The 19,232-nt window shown below is 46.1% G+C and overlaps 1 protein-coding gene across 1 annotated transcript in view; it reads left to right on the top strand.

Moving 5' to 3' along the window:
• The window catches only part of LOC119385494 (tubulin monoglutamylase TTLL4), a gene marked incomplete at its 3' end in the record, with an annotated part of 106,370 nt that overhangs the window by 74,316 nt on the left and 12,822 nt on the right, over positions 1-19,232 (top strand). The window contains 6 exon segments of the mRNA XM_049414006.1: positions 1,869-2,003; positions 2,735-2,771; positions 9,522-9,616; positions 11,501-11,609; positions 14,468-14,678; positions 18,535-18,593. Of these exon segments, the coding sequence (XP_049269963.1) occupies positions 1,869-2,003; positions 2,735-2,771; positions 9,522-9,616; positions 11,501-11,609; positions 14,468-14,678; positions 18,535-18,593 (646 nt within the window).

The raw sequence follows: 19,232 nt of genomic DNA, 5'->3' as shown, positions 1-19,232 counted from the left end.
TCAAGAAATATTCTAGAAACATTCGAAAAATATTCGATTCGATTCGCACTCACACTTCAATATTCGAATTTGCTTCGCACCCAAAATTTTGCTATTCGCACAGCTCTAATATTATATATTCAGCCAATTGCTGCATTGTTCTCACTAAATGAATTTGAGCTAGAAGAGTACAGTCAGCTGCCGAGTTTTCGGACATGCTTGAAAATTTGGATGCTTTCGCGGCACCGTCACAAGTTCCATAGACATCAATGAACAAGAACATCTGAAATTTCGGACTTCAAAACTCTTCGGAATCCAATTTTTCTGACTTTGTGCCCATACTGCAGGTCCGAAATGGCAATAATTAAAACCCCCACCTCTGCTGCATCCATCATCTCGTAGGTTCTAACTAGCGCTTTCACGAGTCGATCCGTTTGCCACCGTAGCAGAGTCCAAGAGGCAGCTTTGCCGCAATGCCAAAGTGTGATGGTTTGAAGCATATAAAAAAAAAATCTGAAGGGGCCACTGTCATAGTGCAGTGCGGCGATGTCTTTACGGATAAGCAGCGGAAATGCGTGGAGGCGAGATGGCGGCAGGCAGCAAACACGCCAGTATGGCTTAATCGCTGACAACCCTTATGTCAAGTATCTTCAGCTAACTACTCGGTAGTGCATGTGGCCTAGCGCAGTTGCATGCGTACTGCACACATTTAATAGGCGATAACCCAAATGCACCGTGCCGCCATTCATGCTGCCTCTTTTTGCGAGACTGCTAAGTGTGCCGCACAGACGCGTTGCCTTCACGAACGAAAGCAGCTCACCATCGCTTCACCCGTGTGCAGTCAGGAACAGAACAGAGCGGGCATGCCATATCGAACGCTTTCACAGCAAACGCGTGCGTGGGATACAGCAAGTGCCCTGGCAGTGATGCCGTTAGCTTAGTAGGCAACGAGCTGCACACAACTAGGAACAATTGGTTTCACGCGGCAGCAGATTTGGCGTATTGGCGGAGATTTTCATGCAGTAGCGCATCGGGGAAAGCCGGACGAGTCGTCTGCTCTTCTGCCGTAGCCTTTGTGTTCGGCATCATGGAGCATTTTGAAACGCTCTATGAAAGCCTTAAATTTTTTCGTGCTTTGCTGGCATCGGCGGCGCTCATATCACGAAATGCAAATTTGCAATTGGTGGTTGGCACGTAGTTATGCGGGGTTCGTGGCTGGTACAAAATGTGTTCATGAGAGCCCAAAACATGCTCTGCACCCCTCCTTTATTATGTACTGCCACCACAACCATGTGCAAGTGACGATAGTTATTTCGCAGATAAAATGGGCGGCAACTGACAGTTCGCCTATCACAATGTAGCAAACGAGTTTTTTGCCTGCATACCGACCGCGGCTGAAACCTCATCTTCAGCAGCTTCAGCCATGTTTGAGTTTTGTGACATCGCGCACGCATTGCATCAGGTTAATACGAATCTGCTGAGGGCCAGATCCGCATGTGGACAAAACTAGAGTGACCTAGGTGTCACTCTAGATAAAACCGTGGTCACTAACTGATGAAGATAACGATGCGGACAGTGCCGCCTCATTTCGGCTGTCAGCGAAAGTCACTTTTTGCCCTTTTGCGTCACACATTTGCGGCGCTCGCCACGCTCTGAGCATTGTCCAAATTAACCGGGTTGCGGCGAAATGTGAGCAGATTTTTGAGAGAGTGATGCCATTAAACAATGCATATATTGGCCTGTACCAGGGAACACGTCCAGATTATTCTATTTTCCAAATTAATGAGCTTTTACTGCAAATGCAAAGCGCCGCTTTGGACCATTTCAAGTGCGCAAAAGAAAAACAAAATTTTTGAAAACAGTTGTGCAATGCCTACTCGCTTGTGCAGTGCGGAGGGCCCCATGAACCGGCTGATCCAGAGGCACACATCTAGTCGCTACACGTGCTATGAGCTGTTCGGCTTTGACATCTTGCTGGACGAGCAGCTGAAGCCATGGCTCTTGGAGGTCAACATCTCACCTAGGTAGGACGACTTCCTTTCTCGTGATTCATCACACAGCTCTAGGCTGTGACCTTTTGATTCCTGGTTTTTCCAGGCACCAAGGTTGATTTAGAATGAAAAAAAAAAGGGGGCGCTTTTAACACGAAACAATTGGCAGGCAAAAAAAAAATAGTTAAATCTATTTAGACTGATGTCAAAGCTATTTTTGTCTAATTTCACACTAATGCGTTCATGTCTGAAAGCGGTTATCAGTATCACCACTTCACTTTATTTCAGCACTGGTGAATCGGTGCTGTGAAGGTAGTTTTGCATTTTTTGGCTATTATGATCGAGTATGAAGTTGTTGAAACTGGACAAGTTCAGTTTAAAGCATTTTTTTATGCGATATAACCGAGTTAGCTTTACTAATTAAAAAATAACTAAATAAAAAAGGAAATATGTGTGCCTCAAGTACACACATCTTTGTGTTGTCTCTATTTCGGCATAATTCTTCTGACTCCAGTTACAAGTGAAATGCTGCAATATTTGTCATTACTCATCGCCTGTTTCTGGCGTCATATTTTTGTTGCAATGAATTCTCTGATCAGGAAATCGCTTCACATGACTTCATCTATGAGCTGAGGAGAAATCTGTTGTTTCTACAGCTCAGACAGAGCACTTGGATTATTGTCTTTACAGTGTTCTCTGATGTGATGTTCTCTAATATTATCAGTTTTCTGATTCACCTTTGCCTGCTATTTTTTCTTGCGCAGCTTACGATCTGCAACACCTGTCGACTACACTGTCAAGGTACGATTGTTTTCTTTTGTTGTTGCCACTGCACGCTGTATAAATGCGCGTGAGAACCGCACCTATTGACAATACATTGTGATCACGGCGGAACCTAAAGCAAAGTCTAAAGAGCAGCCATTTGTATTACCTTATACAGTTGAACCCACTTCTAATGATCTATCGGTTATAATGACCGATAGTGAGCAAGGTCACTCACTTACCACGCATTTCTCCAGAGGCAGAATGGCAGCGAGGAAGAAAAAACTTAGGAGGGACTACGAAGCCTGGCGATCAGCTTTTGCACAGCAACTTTTTCTGACGCCGTTGTTAGAGCTACGACTTAAACCATCTACAACGAATGCCTTGGATGTTGGAACAGCAGCCGTCAGCTGTGGAGGAGGCAATGTCGGGGAAGTTACCAGATAACATCTGAGGTTGCCTTGCCAAGGCTAAATTTTACCGGTGCTAGCTGCCTGCGCATCGAGTAAAGCATATCGCCAACCAAGAACACGTCTATGATGTGTTTCCGACTCCCAAAGTAGCGTCCGGCGCCTTGATCCAGCGAAAGCATGCTTATTAATCACCGTACATGAAAATCAGGGGGCGCCACCCTATTCATGAATAATAAAAAAAAAAAAGGTTACAGCTACTTATCGCCGCCGTCATCAGAGAGTTCATCTGTTGTGAAGGCGGTGCGCCAGTACCATCTCTATCCGCGCTCCTTTTTTACAGTGCAGTTGCACTGCATTCTGTGTTGCATTTTAGCGAACCACGTGGACGAGTTAGAGTGGCTTGAGCTGCGTTCGTATCAGTTCACCTCGTTTTTATTTTCCTTCTTTTCTTTTTTTCTCATGCTTTCTGAACACGAGTGGCGTTACTTCTCTGGGAGCCACGTTCTAGGAATGGTCTTCTGATCATTTTTGTGAAAAGGACAAGACGGCTGTTTGTGCTGTGTGTGCACTGGTGCCGCCGGAGTGCCCGTGTTGTAGCTTGTGCAATTGCTGAGAGTGCACCCAAGAAGAGGAAAGCTATCCTAATCAGAACAAAGCTTGTCAATATTCGTGACATGACAGGGGATGAAAAATGCAGATGTCTCGAAGAAATACAATCTTTCGAAGTCAACGATCTTGATAGTCCTCAAAGACGAAAAGAAGTTGCAGGCCGTGACCAACTTTAGCGGCGACGAAAACAAGCAGAAGCGGCGCTTACTTGAAGCAACACACAAGGATGTAGAAGATGCTTTGTTCAACTGGTTCTTGGATGCTAGGGGAAAGAGCATTCCTATCAGTGGATGCCTGCTGATAAAGAAAGCAAGTGACTTTGCATTTCTTCTAGGCTATCAGGATTTCATGCCTAGAGGAGGATGGCTGCAGCGATTCAAATAACATCATGGGATCGTCTACTGGGCAGTTGTTGGTGAAGAAGCAGCAGTCAACAAAGACACGGCGAATGACGGGCTGTCTACAACATGAGTGATGTGTTCTAGTTCAGTGAGCGTGACATTTACAATGCAGATGATACTGGGTTGTTTTACCAGATGTTGCCAAACAAGACCCACTCACTGAAAAGGCGACGCGTGTGTGGGGGGGAAAAACAGCGAAGTGTGTGTGATGATGCTACCTTGCTGCAATATGGACATTAGCGACAGATGCCTTCCTTTCAGGGTAGGGAAGTCAAAAGAGCCAAGGTGCTTTAAGCAGTTTGTGCCTGTTTGGTATAGGCACAATCAAAAAGCCTGGATGAGCTTTTCGGTGAGTGGCTAAAGGAGTTCGGTGACGAAATGGTGGCCAAGAAGAGGAGTATCCTCCTAATCCTCGAGAACTGCTCCACTCATCGGCTATACCCTGAGCTGCAAGCCATCAAAAATAATTTTTTTTGCCGCCCTATGCCACCTCAACATAGGCATAATTCAGAACTTCAAGATCAATTATCGTTGCTGCGTTATTGAGAGACTTCTCATCCTCATCCGCCAAGACAAGACTCTCAAGATCGACTGGTGGAGGGCGGTTCAGATATCGGAAGAGGATGGGCGGATGTGACATGTGAAACAATGCAAAACTGTTTTAAAAAGGCTGGCTTTGTCAGTCCATCGGCTTTGCCAGCATCAGTCGAGGACGTTGTCATTCCTGATGCCTCAGAGGATGCACGGCAAGCATAGCAGGAAGCCGTTGAAGCTAGACTTGTAAGTGACGCAGACGACCTCGACGACTTTGTTGCTGTGGATGATGCTGTGTGGGTGACTGAAGAACTTGACGACAGCGCAATCATCCGTGAAGTGCGAGCCTGTCCTGAGGTGCCATCCTCGGATGAAGACAGTCTGCCGGTATCTGTAGGCTCTGCAACGGCAAATGAACACATTGCCGCTCTGAAGGAGCTTGTATTCTCGAGGGGACTGCCAGAAAAGCACGTCAATGACTTAGAGAACTTGGACAAGGCCATCAGAAGTTCTACAACCGGGCATAGGCAAGCAGCTATCACCCAGTTATTTGAAGTAAGGTGATGCACCTGAAGGCTTTTTTGTGTGTGTGTGTGTCAGAGTTGCCAGTTCAGCTTATAATAAGCGGATTTGGGCTTCTTTTTTCGCCAAGTCACTTGTAGAATTTTTCAGTCGCTTGTTGCGATTTCTTGAGCTTATTTGCATTTTCCCAGCAAACATAGTTATTTTAGTGATCATCACGTTCACCAATAGTGCGTTTGTCGATGACTTTGTGTAGTTGAGTGAGTCAAACATACGTTGGGGTAATCAACAAGTAACGTTAATCATGCACCGCCAAACGTGCATTCAACCGAATGGAGAACTACCCTGCAGACAATGTTAAAAAGTAAATATGTGCTTTCCGTCATAGTTACGCATATTTTCGCTGTACAAAATAAAGTTATTTTTTCAACTCCCCTTCGTATTTGAGTGATATTTTTTTTTATTATGATTAAAAATATTTTCAAGAATGGGATAATTTATTAAATTTCCGCTTCTTTTGGGCTTCTTTTGCGATGATTATTTGCGTGTTAGCTCGGTAGCATCTGGCAATCCTGGTGTGTGTGTGTGCAATTTCGTTTGGGCTTTAAAATTCTTTCAATAAAGATTTCGGTGTACAGTCGAATCCCGCTATAACGAATACCGCTACAACGAAATTTCCGCCACAACGAATAATTTTCGATTCCCCGTCAGCCGCCCATAGAAAACAATGCGAAAAATGTCTCGTCACAACGAATACTTTTTCTGGGTATTTCCGCTGGAACGAAGTTTTCGCAAGTGCCACCACATAAGGAAAAGGAGCTTGCCTAGGATTGCCGCGAAATTCCGCTAGAAATTCGACCATTTCTCGTTGCCAGAGCCGTGCGGCCGCATCGCAAGACCCGTGTCTTCATCGGAGACATGCTTTCTGCCACCTCACGCACATCCCGGTAAATTTTTCGCCATTGAGATGCTCGGCGACAGATCGTCCATCCGCCATGATGCTGCCGACGGATTTGATGAGCGTGCGGGCTGCGGAAGAATCGTTGATGAACTCCCGCCATTGTTTTGACGTAGCACTCAAAACAAAACTACTGCTCGTCGTCACAAGCCCTGCGATCGTGAATGACATCCATGGCGTTTTGAAGGCACACGCGCCGCCAGCGCGCACCTAGTACAAGCGTAACTGCATTCTGCCGCAACCGCTGTGAATACAAATGCGGTCGTGTCGACGCGACCACGGGCGACCACGAAAGTATGCGCGCATCCATCGAACGTACGCGCACCGACTCAATGCAATGCTGCGGCCAAAACCACGGTAGACGCGATCAGAGATAGCAACGACGCAGTTCTGAAGGCACACGCACGGCCAGCGCGCACAGATTGAAAACGGAACTACCGTCGCTACCGTTTGCCGGAAGCGCTGCGCAGAAAACGGTGGCAGAGACCGCCGTCGCTATCGTCACGATTATCGATAGCGAATATGCTGAAGTACGCAGCTAACACACCGGAAGAAAGATTAAAGGCAACAAAGTCGTAAAACGACACGAAGCGTTTCGACTTTCCTTTCTCTCGCTTATGACTGTGGTAGTGCGGAGCTTCGGCACTTCGTTTTCACTTAGCCTCTACCGAACTTTGGCACGCTCCTTCGCGGCGCTACGCGCTTGGCACGCTTCGAGGGTAGCCGGCATATAGTATTTGCTCGTGTATAACCCACGTGTATAACTCGCCTATTGACGCAAAGCCGCCTTCATTGCGTTGCCGTGAAGCCAACTTGCGCAACAAAATTCGCGTATAACCCGCACCCCGAGTTTAGCGCTAAATTTTCTGTATATTTTGTGCGTGTTATACGCGAGCAAATACATTCACACGGTGTGCGGCCAAGTGCGTCCGAGTTAGCGACAGTTAAATGCAAAGGACAATGCATGCACTTGCCGGGACCAAAGGACGAGTCATGATCATCAGATATTCCTAACTTTTGTGGTATATAGATGAAATTTCGCTGCAACGAACTTTCGCGACAACGAACTTTTTCGCGCGTCCCGTCAATTTCGTTGTAGCGGGATTTGACTGTACATGCCAACGTTTCTGTTCATTGTAAAAATATAACTTATTTTGTCCTGCAGTCATTGTTTTTTCTGTAGATGTCACTAAATTTGTTTTTATTGTGGTAATTAGCAGCCCTAAATTGGATGTCACGACAAAGGTAACTAAATGTGAACAAATTAGAATCTTAAGCATGTGCAAGATGCTATAAATGAACATTATACGCCACTCCTTATCAACTGCCACTCAAGCGTTGCTATCGCCATTGTAGATCTTCATGCCACCAGAGTCGACGCAAACGTGGCACTGCATGCTACAAGATGCGCCGGTGGTTACTTAGCTGCTATCCAGAGATTGCGGTTCACTGACACTTCGTTTATACAGTTGCTGATAACGAATCATGATGACATTCAAACTTTCAAACATCGCTCTTCTCAGGCCGAAGCAACGCAGCTCCCGGTGCGCTCACCTTGGCACGGCTGATGGGAAGCTATCGAAGCCGTTACGAGGAGTGGAGATATTGAAAACATCTGAGAGAATTTCTTCGCAGGCATTGTGCACTCTGCCAGTGGCAGCAGGTTCAACACAAACACAGTTTAGTTTGTTCATGAGCAAGCAAGCAGTCTCTTCATGAAGCGAAAATACTTGACTTTTACTGAAAATACTTGTCAACGAAGGGGTTGTTTGACATGTTTGCTAATTTGCACGCGTTTTAAAGGCGAGTTCATATACAACAAACTACTGACATTACGACCACTTTTCGCGGCACTTTCGAGTTCATTATAAAATGGGTTTGACTGTATTCACAACGTGTTGCGTATATCGACTGCTTGCAGGCACGATGTAGCCATGTCCTTCAAAGCTCTTAACAAGCTGATTTCGCTTTGTCGTGGAGCTAACGGCAACCAGCTGCATAAAAATGACCTGTACTATGCCAACCACTCACACAAGTTGTACTGTGGGATAAAAAAGTATTATCTTATCTTCCATTTTCTTGTGGTAAAAGGTACATTGGGTAGATGGGCAGCTCCGTGTAGACTGAGCTTGTCAAGGTAATGGCCCTTGAATCGGCTAGCGATCGAGGCGTTTCTAGAAGGGACCTTAAAGCCAGCAAAACTGGATCTCTGAAAGAAAGAAACTGCGAGCAGAATAAATTTCACGTTTGGTGAGGGTGCATTGTGCTTGCCTTTTTTGTCTTCCGATTGTCAACATAGGGGCATGTCAGAGTTTTGAAAGGGCTTGTAACATTACGTGCAGATGCATTTTTATTAGGAACTCTCGAAAATTGGATGGAGTATGGATGCTGCACTTTTGCACTGCACTCTTTCTAGTCTGTGCGCACTGGTCAAGCTACTTTGTATGGAATAGCGGCGGGGTGCGGTGACGGCCGTTAACCTTTCCAACAGGTCGATGTTTGTGATGAGAATTGGGTTTACGCGCATCATTTAGAAGCGTTGTGATTTAATTTTCAGCTAATGAAATCCTTACATTTATTTTCCGAAAGTTTGAATATTTCGATTGGTAAAATTCCAGTGTGAACCAAACCGAATAGAAAAAACTAATAGAAAAATATTCGAAAGTTCGAATATTTGCGCACCCTTAATTGTTAACAGATCAGACATCCAGGAAACTTTTACTCATTGCAACAGGTGTGAGTTTCAGACAATTTGATTGCACCACCATTGTCTCGAGATTCAAAGATATCAGAGAAAGGGAAGTCATCAAGGCCTTCATGATGCACCGGTTTGGTGCTGATGTGTGTGTCGGTGCACCTCACTAACCGATGATGGAGTGCCTGTTAATCAAATGCAAGCTGATGGGAGCCGTTGCTGAAAATATAAGGCCAAGGTGCAGACTGGTTTGTCCCCCTAGAGGGTTATCTGCACTCATGCTATTTTATCATTATTTTTAATCTTTTTCCTTTGCATATATTTCTGCCATGAATGTTTAAAACAGTTGCTTGTTTACACTAGTCATCTTTGTGCCAGTGTTTTTCTTGTGTTTTTTTCTTGTGTGTCTCATAAGCATGCTGCAATTAATATTTCTTTGAAATCCTTGTAGATTTCATAACTTCATGTTAGAAGAAAGCAAGTGGATAATGATTTTCTTTTTGTTTTCTCGGTTGCATTATAGTACAGCATAATCTTTGTTTGTGATATCTTTGGTCACAAATTTCTTCGCTGCAAAGTGACATATTGGCATACTGAAAATGGTGATGCTCTTCTGGATTAATAGTCTGTCATCCTGATGCCATTACTGCTTTGCAGAGTGAGGTGGTGAAGGACATGCTAAACCTGGCAGGCTTCCAGTTGCCCCAGCAGCTCAAGGATGACCTCGACGAGAGGCTACTAGAATGTTACGGGTGAGAGAGGCAGTGCGTTTGTTCTCCCTTGTCGTCATTCACTAAAGGATCACATAAACTCACAAGCTGATAAATTTCCTGTGTTTGTAGTTAGTGTTTGATGTATGCCAGGTGTCCACAAGTATTCCCGGGAATAAAACAATTGAGGAAAAACTGCCCAAAAATGTGCAAGATGGCCATGAAGTAGTACTGCCCATCTGTTGGTGCAAGGGTTTTTGGAACCAGGAGTCCAAGAGAAAATGAAATTTTAGAGCAGCAAATCCAGGAACCACCTGGGAAGTTCAGTTGCCTCCATATGACTGCAATGTTATTTAATTGTAGTATTTCCCTGTTTTAATGGGCAAGTTATGAAGAAGTGAAACATTTTCATGACTTCAATGTTTCAAATTATTTCATGGTTACGGCATCATTTCAACAGCTTGATAAGAGAAGTAGATCTGAAGAAGGGGCTGCAGCTCAATTGAAAAAAGTAACTCAAATGTCGATATAACGAACGCGGATATAACGAGTTATCGGTAGAGCTGTGCGAATAGCAAAATTTTGGGTGCGAAGCGAATTCGAATAATAAAGATTGAGTGCGAATCGAATCGAATAATTTTCGAATAATTTTCGACTATTTCTCAAACATTTTTCGAATAATTCGAAGTGAAATTACAGAAAAAGTTGCAGAGAATCCCTAAGTATGTTCTTGTAAGATAGCAACATGAAAGTGTTTCTTTTCACTAGGCTGATGAAGCGCTGGTGGGGTCATATTTCATAGTTGTCTTTCTTATCAAGAATGAAGCAATGTAGGGGCCGAATTGTATTTATGTACATGATTTGGTGCAACCAAAGTATTGCCGACAACACTTTACACGTGATAGGCAGAGATGACATTTCCTCAGCCTCTCCTTCTCTTTCAACTTCTGTGGAAGCCCAACTGATGTGGCAGACAAGGGTGCGCTCCCTTCAATTCCGGAGTTCAAAATCTGCCTCGTAGACGTCGATATATAAGAACATCTGAAATTTTGGATGCCAAAAAGCTTCGGCTTCCGATTTTTCAGACTTCCTGCCCAAATTTCAGGTCCACAACAGCATTAATTGAGCCCCTACCTCTGCCACATCTTTCATCTCCATGCTAAACCAGCCTTTCTTGAGTTAGTAAATTTGCGACAGTAACGGAGCTTGAAAGGCAGCTTTGCCGCAATACCGGGGTGTAATGAGGTGAAGCATATTAAAAATTTAGGGATCACTTGCAATCGGACGTTGACTGTGTCTTGGCAAAATTCGACCGTAACGGAGCTTGAAAGGCAGCTTTGCCGCAATACCGGGGTGTAATGAAGTGAAGCATATTGAAACTCTAGGGACCACTTCCAATCGGACGTTGACTAAGTCTTGGCAAAGTTCGACCGTAACGGAGCTTGAAAGGCAGCTTTGCCGCAGTACGAGAATGTAGTGAGGTGAAGCATATTGAAAATCTGAAGGGGTCACTTTCAACTGGATGTTGACTGCATTTGTCTTTGGGAAGTTCGAATAGTCCGAATAGTAAAATTTCAGTGCGAATCGAATCGAATAGCAAACACTATTCGAAAAATATTCGAAATTTTGAATATTCACACACCTCTAGTTATCGGTTATAACGAAGTAAATGAAGATTAGTCTTGTGATACATGCAGTGTTACAAATAAACATTTATAACTAATTTTCAGATATAACGAAGTTATTTTCTTGGCAGATGCGACTGTTGTTATGAGGTTTGAGTGTAACAATACGTTCATACAAGCTTGTGTAACTTTGTTACTGTCTGGTATTCAGTTCTGTTTGTATTTTCGCGAATGTATTTGCGAGCCACCATTGAGTGCATGCATGGTCCTAATGAGTGTTCTCTCCTCCTCATCTGCCCAGTCTGGAAGAGCAAGACGATCTCTCCCTGAACCCTCTGCTGCACACATACTCCCTCTCCCCAGCCGAGCTCCTCAAACATAGGCACTACGAGACAAGCCTGATGGACGTGGTGAGGCACTCGAATGACATGCTTATTTGCATGTTGTGATATACCTCATTGACAGTCATAAGTTTTGTCAGAATTCTCATGGCACTACCAAAATAAACAAGTTTGTAAAACCGTAAGAGTGAAGTGAAAAGACAACGCAGGCTACTTCACTTTCAAACAAGGTGGCGCCTTGCCAACCTTCCAGGAAGTGTAGTGGGGAGTTGGCCAGCAGACAAGGAAGCAAGTACAGTAAAAGCTCGTTAATTCGGATTTCACGGGGCTGCGAAAAGTGTCCTAATTAACCGAATTCGTAATTATGGAAAGTATCCAGAAAACAATAAACAAATATCTGTTGCATCAATACACCTTCATTTTCTTGATGAATACATAAATCCGGTACTTGTTTTGCATAAGAGCAGTATAAAAGCCACAATTTTCGTCATCCTGCAACTTCGTTCTCAATTGACCATGGCGCCAGGCTCCCATTCGAAACGTGCTCTACCCCCCTCCCTTATTACGTACTACCACAACTACCACCATGTGCACCGGACGATAGTTCTTACACAGCTAAAGTGGCTGGCAGCTGATAGTTTGTCCATCGTGATGTAGCAAATATGTTTTTTGCTAGCATACCGACTGCAGCTGAAAGCTCTTCCTCTTCAACAGCTTCCGCCATGTTTGAGTTTTGTGACATTGCGTGCACATTTCATCGAGTTAAAACAAAGCTGCTGCCTGCTGGATCTGCATGTGAATAAAACCATGCTCGCCAACTGATGAAAATAACGATGCGGACATTGCCACCTCGTCTCGCTTGTCTGCGAACACCGTTTTCACTCTTTTGTGTTTCACATTTGCAGCGCTCAGCGCACTCAGAGGATTGTCCGAATTAACCAGGTAGTGGCCGAATGTGGCCGAAATAACGATAGTTTGATGCCATTAAACAATGCATATACTGGCCGGGACCGGGAAACACGCCCGAATTATTCGATTTTTTGAATTAACGAGCTTTTACTGTAATTGCTTCTCATAGATTTCTAGTTAACCGTGGTTTTATACAGCCGATCCCGGATATATCGAACTCGAAGGGGATCGCGAAATAGTTCGATATATCGATAATTCGAAATATAAAATATGCGTATTTAAGGCTTATATTAATGCATTGCAGGTCTCGAAACAGTTTCCGGAATTCGTAACAGTGCTGACGATTCGCTCGCAACTAGTATGCTAAATAACAAGGTGGGAACTTCTTTTGCAAGTTACCGCACTTTATTTCGCACGAAAATAGTCCGTAAACCTGTCTTGCTCCTAGCGCCGTCAAGTTCATCGTCATCCTAAATATGATTGAAGCTTTCCAAATAAGCAAATTCAGCGCCTTCGGCCACAACAGCGGTGACTGACGCTGAACGCCGATGCAAGCTCTGGAGCGCGGTAAGAGGTTGTTTAGCGGCAGTGTTGACTTAGCGACGGCGTTGACGTTCACAACCGCACAGGTCCACTTCCGCGGCACTGGCAACGTCAGCCTTGATCGCGGCATCGATGCAGTCAGAAACAGGGACGTCGTCGTCTGCACCGATGAAGTTGCTTGCTTTACTCCGGTCCAAGAGCGCGACCGGAAATGCTAAGTTGCACATTTCACTAAGGCACCGTACGCCGTTGTGAGCGGTCATGACACACCCAAAATCGTCACCTGGCGCCAAAGCCCGCAAGGAAACGGTTCATGAGGGTGCTTTGCTTGACGCCGTTACAAGCAGCAGTCATCATTTTATCGCTACGAGCGGGTCCATGTTTAGTTCGACTCCCGAATGAGGATGTGTCAGGAACGAAGCGAGAAGTACACGAGTCCTCAAGCCGCGAGAGACAACGCAGCCCACAAACAACGAAGGAACGACAACAAGTTGCCACCATCGACATCTTGGCGATGGTGATGGCACTTGTAGCTTTCTAGCAAGCAGCCGCTGCTTTGGCGCGAAAAGCAAGAAAAAGCGTAGCCTCCGAGATGTGCGTTTTATAACCGAAAACGCCAAAAATACGTCACGACGTTGCGGATCTCGAAGGCCATGCTTTTCGGGCCCGCATGCCATCGCGTGCGAACAATCGGAAGGGAATGCGAACACTGCGACGAGACTGCCGAGTATCTCCGCATTAATCTCATTCTGGTGCCTTCGGCAATTGGCCCCTTTGAAAAACACTATGCACGCGCGTTACAACCTGCAGATCGCGCATCAAACAAGCCGGTGCATTCGCAAGCGCTGCGCAACGAACCAAATCAACCTTATGCAACGACACCGACTTTTCGTCACCTGCGCGCGAAGAGTGATCGGAACGTAATAGAACGCGGCCGAAAATGACCAAAATTTGTTAGGAAAAATGCACTCCCTGGAGTTCGGCACGGCGCAGCATTCGATATATCGGATGTTTCGCTGTGCGGGAGTTCGATATACGTGTGCATCAGCCCCATACTTTTGCATGGGAAATTCAAGGGGATTTCTCAACTGTTCGATATAGCCAATAATTCGATATATCCGAGTTTGATATATCCGGGATCGACTGTATTGTCGTACTAGGTGGAGCTTCTTGAACCCACTGTCACTGGCGTCTTCATAGAGTGCACACACCAATGTGTTGACGCAAGCAAAGTGTCAGAATGTTGCACTGACAGTTGCTTTTTGTAGATTTTTAATTAAAATTTTGTCCATGCAACGTGGCATGAATTACAAATTAAACATTTTCAGTGCAGTTGATGACTTAGCTAAAAGCACTCCTCTTAGCCTCTCAAAGTAGAATGGCTTCAGTGCTGGCCAGAATTAGAGCACAACCACAGGGCAATTGTTGGTCGCTGCGTGGCTGAGGTGTTCATGCATGTATGTATGCCTTTGCAGGAGGAAGAGACATCTGGCCTGCTGGAAAGCCTGACTCCCGACGACGTCCGGGTGTTAGTGCAGAGCGAGGATGAGCTCTCGCGCTGTGGATCCTTCAAGCGGGTGTTTCCAGGTGGCCGCCATGGAGATGTGACCCTGCTTGCCCACCGCCGCTACTACAACCTGCTGCTGGCCGCTTGGGAGAGGCGATACGGACACCAGAGGCACAAAGGTCTGTGTGCTCTGCATATCCCTGTCAGCCTACTCACCACATCATCTGGATGAATCATTACCATGTACCGAGCCACAGTGGGGCCGTAGCTGTGGTGTTCTGGTGATTGAAGTGCTCATGGCAGCTGCATATCTGTGAGAGGGAATTTGGAAACACCCTTGTATTTTGTGAGCTCCTTAATGCTTTCGCATTAAGATTTCCAGTCTATTCTCGTTGTTCCTGGGTTGATATATACTGTGAATCACCTGTGGCACACCCGTGTTATCCTGGTATGTGCTGCACGTGACTGGTGGAAGGGTTTCATGGCATGCACGACAGGCAAGTCACGTTATTCAGATCACAACCTGTCAGTCGTGTTCGTCATACACTTATGTACTCATGTGCTAATTTTGGTCCTCACCAAGTTACAGCATAGACCGCTTATAACGTAAGTTGCCAGTGTCGCGAATATCCGCACTATAAGTGGTACCGCACTATAACCAAAACAACATTTTTGAAAGGTTGCACGTGTGCAAAACATGACCAACGGGTGGGCGCGCGATTCCGACTATCGAGGCATGCGACTGGGACGTAAGTTTGCGTCTGCTTACATTTGGAAATGTTGAACGGTTAGCGCGGACCTGCGGTGCCGACATAACGAACGCGGAAAAAATGCGCCGTCACGGGAAGTCGCTGCGGTAGCACACTGCGTGTGCGCCATGTCGAAAACGCTGCCGACGACAAACCACCACTCGAGTGTTTCACATGCACGCCCGCGTTTTCGTTAAAGATGTAGGTCACGCCTTCTAAATGCAACAACTGCAAAATGTTTCATTGACTCGGCACCAAACCGCAACTTCTGTAGTCCGCGGCCGCCGACATGGCAGCTAGCGCTCGTTAGGCCTAGTGTGCGCGTTGCAACTTGGCATGCCGCCGCGAGAAGCTTGCCCTAGGCAACACGGAGATCGGACGTAGAAGAGATCGCACTTGCGAGCTAAACCGAGGGCATCATGCGTGAAATGCAGTTTCGGTTCACGGTCGGGAGAACAGTCGCGGCAACTATCCTGAAAAAGTCTCTCAAGCTTGCAAGTCCACCTGTTGGTGGCAAAGGCGAAAGCTCAATCGCGTCTCAAAGCATTGCTACTTGCGGGGTAATCGAGGTTGCACGCGCGATATCTGCGCTCTACGACGAAGCAACTATTTTCCCGACGGAGACAAATAGCGGTAACGCGCTCTTGATGCGGAAGCGGGCGCCCGTACGTAGCGGAGCGCGCATGTCATGCGGCCGTGGCAAAGTGTGCATGTCAAGGGGGCAAAGGCTTCTCCGTCGGCCACGCAACCGCTCCCCCTCCTCACACCACGCACCCGCGCCGGGCTGCTGTCCCCCACCGCCATCCCCCCCTTTTTTTTCTCCTCCCGCTCCTTGTTCGTTTGTTCCGCGTCCCCTCCTCCTTCGTAACGCCACGCCGCTCTCTCCCCGCCGGCGCATCTCCGCTGAGAAGCACGCTCACTCCCTCGCATCTCTGAAAATGTTCCGGCAGCCGCATTATAACCGGTCTTTCATGTCGGGGGACTGCACAATAAGCGGTATGCGTATACATGGAGTTCTATGGGAGGGTAAATGGGAGTTAGAAAAAACCGCATTATAGCCGGTACTGCACTGTAAGCGGTTACATTATAAGTGGTCTGAGCTGTATGGAGGCAACCACAAGAGCACCCAGACGTTGGTGGCTAGATACAGTCGAGCCCGACTATATCGAACCCGTTTATATCAAATTATCCCGTATATCGAACAATTTCTAAACACGGTAAATTTACATTGAGAATATATAGCAACAGTTACTGTTACATAGAACGAAAATAGCAACGACAACCGATATATCAAACTCCATGTGCCTCAAAAGTGCCCCAGCAAGTTGGCTTTCCCTCGCGGTGGCGGGGAAAACTGCCGGCGCCACCCTAGAAAAAGTGGTTTAGACCCGGTGGTGCACGGGCGAACACCCCCCTGCAAGAAATGATCCTGGCCCGCTCGCAGCGCTTACAGCCAATCGGAGGCCGTCGTGCTTTCTCCGAGGTACAGAGGCGGTAGAAGTGAGCGCCATTTTTTCTTTCTTTATGCTTGTGTGCCTGCTGCTGCCTGTTTTCCTCGAGTCCTCATTCAGCGTGGTCCGTGCTGGTGGTGTTGCCTGTTGGTGCTCTGTGAACCTTCGTGTCGGCAGGGAGCTTAAGATCGACTTGCTCGGAGCTCTTTCTATGTTGAGTAGATCGTGGGCAGATGTCACGAAGAAGACGATCCAGAACTGCTTTAGGCGTGCCGGCTTCCGCATGCCTGGTGATGACACCCCAAATTCCGATGACAGCACTGAAAACACCGCAGGTGTTTCCGCCGAAGTTTGGAGCGAGCTGGCAGAATTCCCGGGAGCTATCGACGGATCGACATTCGACGAGTTCGTCAGTGCGGACGATGATGTCGCCATCATGGGTGAGCTACAAGACGAGGACTACGTTGCAGACGTCGTGCCGACCACGAGCCAAAGCGACAACAATAAGGAAATTGACGATGGCCCATTGCCTACATCCTCCGAAGTGATTAGTGCACTTGCGTTGGTCCGGCGCTATTGCGTGAATGTGGAAGGTTGCAGCCTCAGCTGCTCCGACTCGTTGGACAACGTGGAGGCGTGTGTGCTGTCGCAGGCAGCGAAGTCGTTGACACAGAAGAAAATCCAGGACTATTTTGTTCCAAAGTAGGGCACGCAAGTAAGCCACCATATTAATAAAGTACTTTTCTTATTGTTATGTGCCTTTGTGTCAAAATCCTATAGCGGGCCTATATCGAATTATGCCATATATCGAACTAATAAACGTTTTTTGGCGAGTTCGATATACCCGGGTTCGACTGTAGTTAGATGGATAGAAACGATCAAAGTGGCTTTGGTTTGCTAAGAAATGCTTCTCATAAAAATTTTCAGCCAATGTCATGGCAGTGTGCAACGCGAATTTGAGACAGGATGACTCTTCTGCCAATGTTTTATGCAAATCTCACTATTCAAGCTGTGGTAATTGAAATTACTGTGAAATCTCGTTGAACGCACCTGAGGAGACCAGAAACGTATGTTCCACTTAAAGCAGTTTCATTTACTGAAAGATGAAATCAGGCACAGAATTCGAATATGAAACCAATGATATTAGGGGCAGTTGTTCCATTAAGCAGCAATTCTGTTTAAGACATTTCCATTTACTGAGAGTCTACCGTACTCCATACTAAATATTGTCAATTTTGACTGCACTTCAAATGAAAAAAAAATCTATATTTGCGCACATTTACCGTATTTATTTGAATCTAAGCCGATGTTTTTTTTTCGAAAAAACGGTGTGCGAAAGTGGGGGGTCGGCTTAGATTCGGGTGTAGATTCGAGTACAATGATTAAGTTTTTTTTTTTTCTGGCCCTGCGAATTTCGAGGGTCGGCTTAGATTGGGGCCGGCCTAGATTTGAGTAAATACGGTAGGTATGACGCACATAGCTCACTTTCAAGCATGGAATGAACCTACACCAGGCCTGTGCAAACCTACAGCAAAATGTGCTTTGTTAACATTTTGTCATGGCAATTTACCCGACAACGCAAACATTGTTTTCGTATATAGTATCTGATTTTAACATGTGGACAATTTTCAGACCCACCTCTTCTGGGAAAAATAAGTGTGTTTTAGATTTATGTACAATTTATTTTCAGCCTTTTCTCTATGTGGGCCTTCAACCATTGTTATTATGCAGGTAGTGCGTGTAGAAGACAATGTGTGCTGTTCACATTTTTAATGTCGTTCTCTAGCTTTACGCTACTCTCGCGCAACCCTCGTATAACACTGTGTGTCTCGCAGGTGTGGAGTGGCTGCAACGACTCTGTGCCAAGGGCTTCCACCTAATGTCACCAGACACGGTAAGCAATTGGTTGTCTATTGGTCGGCAATTAGGCCAGAAATGAATGTAGTAACACACACATTTCTCTTTTCTTGTGGAGTCCCTTGTTTGCTCTGACACTGGTTATTGATGTTAAACATACCGTATTTACGCGATTCTAAGCACCCCCCCTGTTTTCACTATAAATATTTTGGAAAAAAGTTTGCTTGCGAATCTAAGCACCCCTCCTTTTTTTTTTCTTTTTTTTTTCCTTTCTGTGAACACGGCGCAGTCAGGGCCGCCAAGCGCGCCCTCACGTCGCTAATCTCGGAAGCCGCCATGTCGTATGTTGCTAGATTCACACAAGAGATGGCATGTTGCTAGATTCACACAAGAGATGGCGGCACAAGAGTCGGCAGCCAGTCCAATCCGCAAGTCCGGACAGGTTGCGCTGGCTTCGCGGTGGCGGGTGGCGTGTGCACGTTTCTTTGTCAGTTGTTCGATAGCCCTGACATCGGTCAAAATGAGTGCAAAGAGGGCATCCTACAATTTGAAGTTTAAGCGAGCTGTGATCGCGTTTGCCGAGGACAATGGCAACCACAGTGCTGCTGCAGAATTTGGCGTGGACCGAGCCTGTATCATCAGATGGAGGAAGCAGCGGGACCAGATTCTCAAGGGC

The sequence above is a fragment of the Rhipicephalus sanguineus genome, chromosome 3 (assembly GCF_013339695.2).
Source record: "Rhipicephalus sanguineus isolate Rsan-2018 chromosome 3, BIME_Rsan_1.4, whole genome shotgun sequence".
Lineage (NCBI taxonomy): Eukaryota > Metazoa > Arthropoda > Arachnida > Ixodida > Ixodidae > Rhipicephalus > Rhipicephalus sanguineus.
The sequence above is the reverse complement of the archived record's forward strand: the minus strand, read 5'-3'. Positions and strand labels throughout refer to the sequence as shown.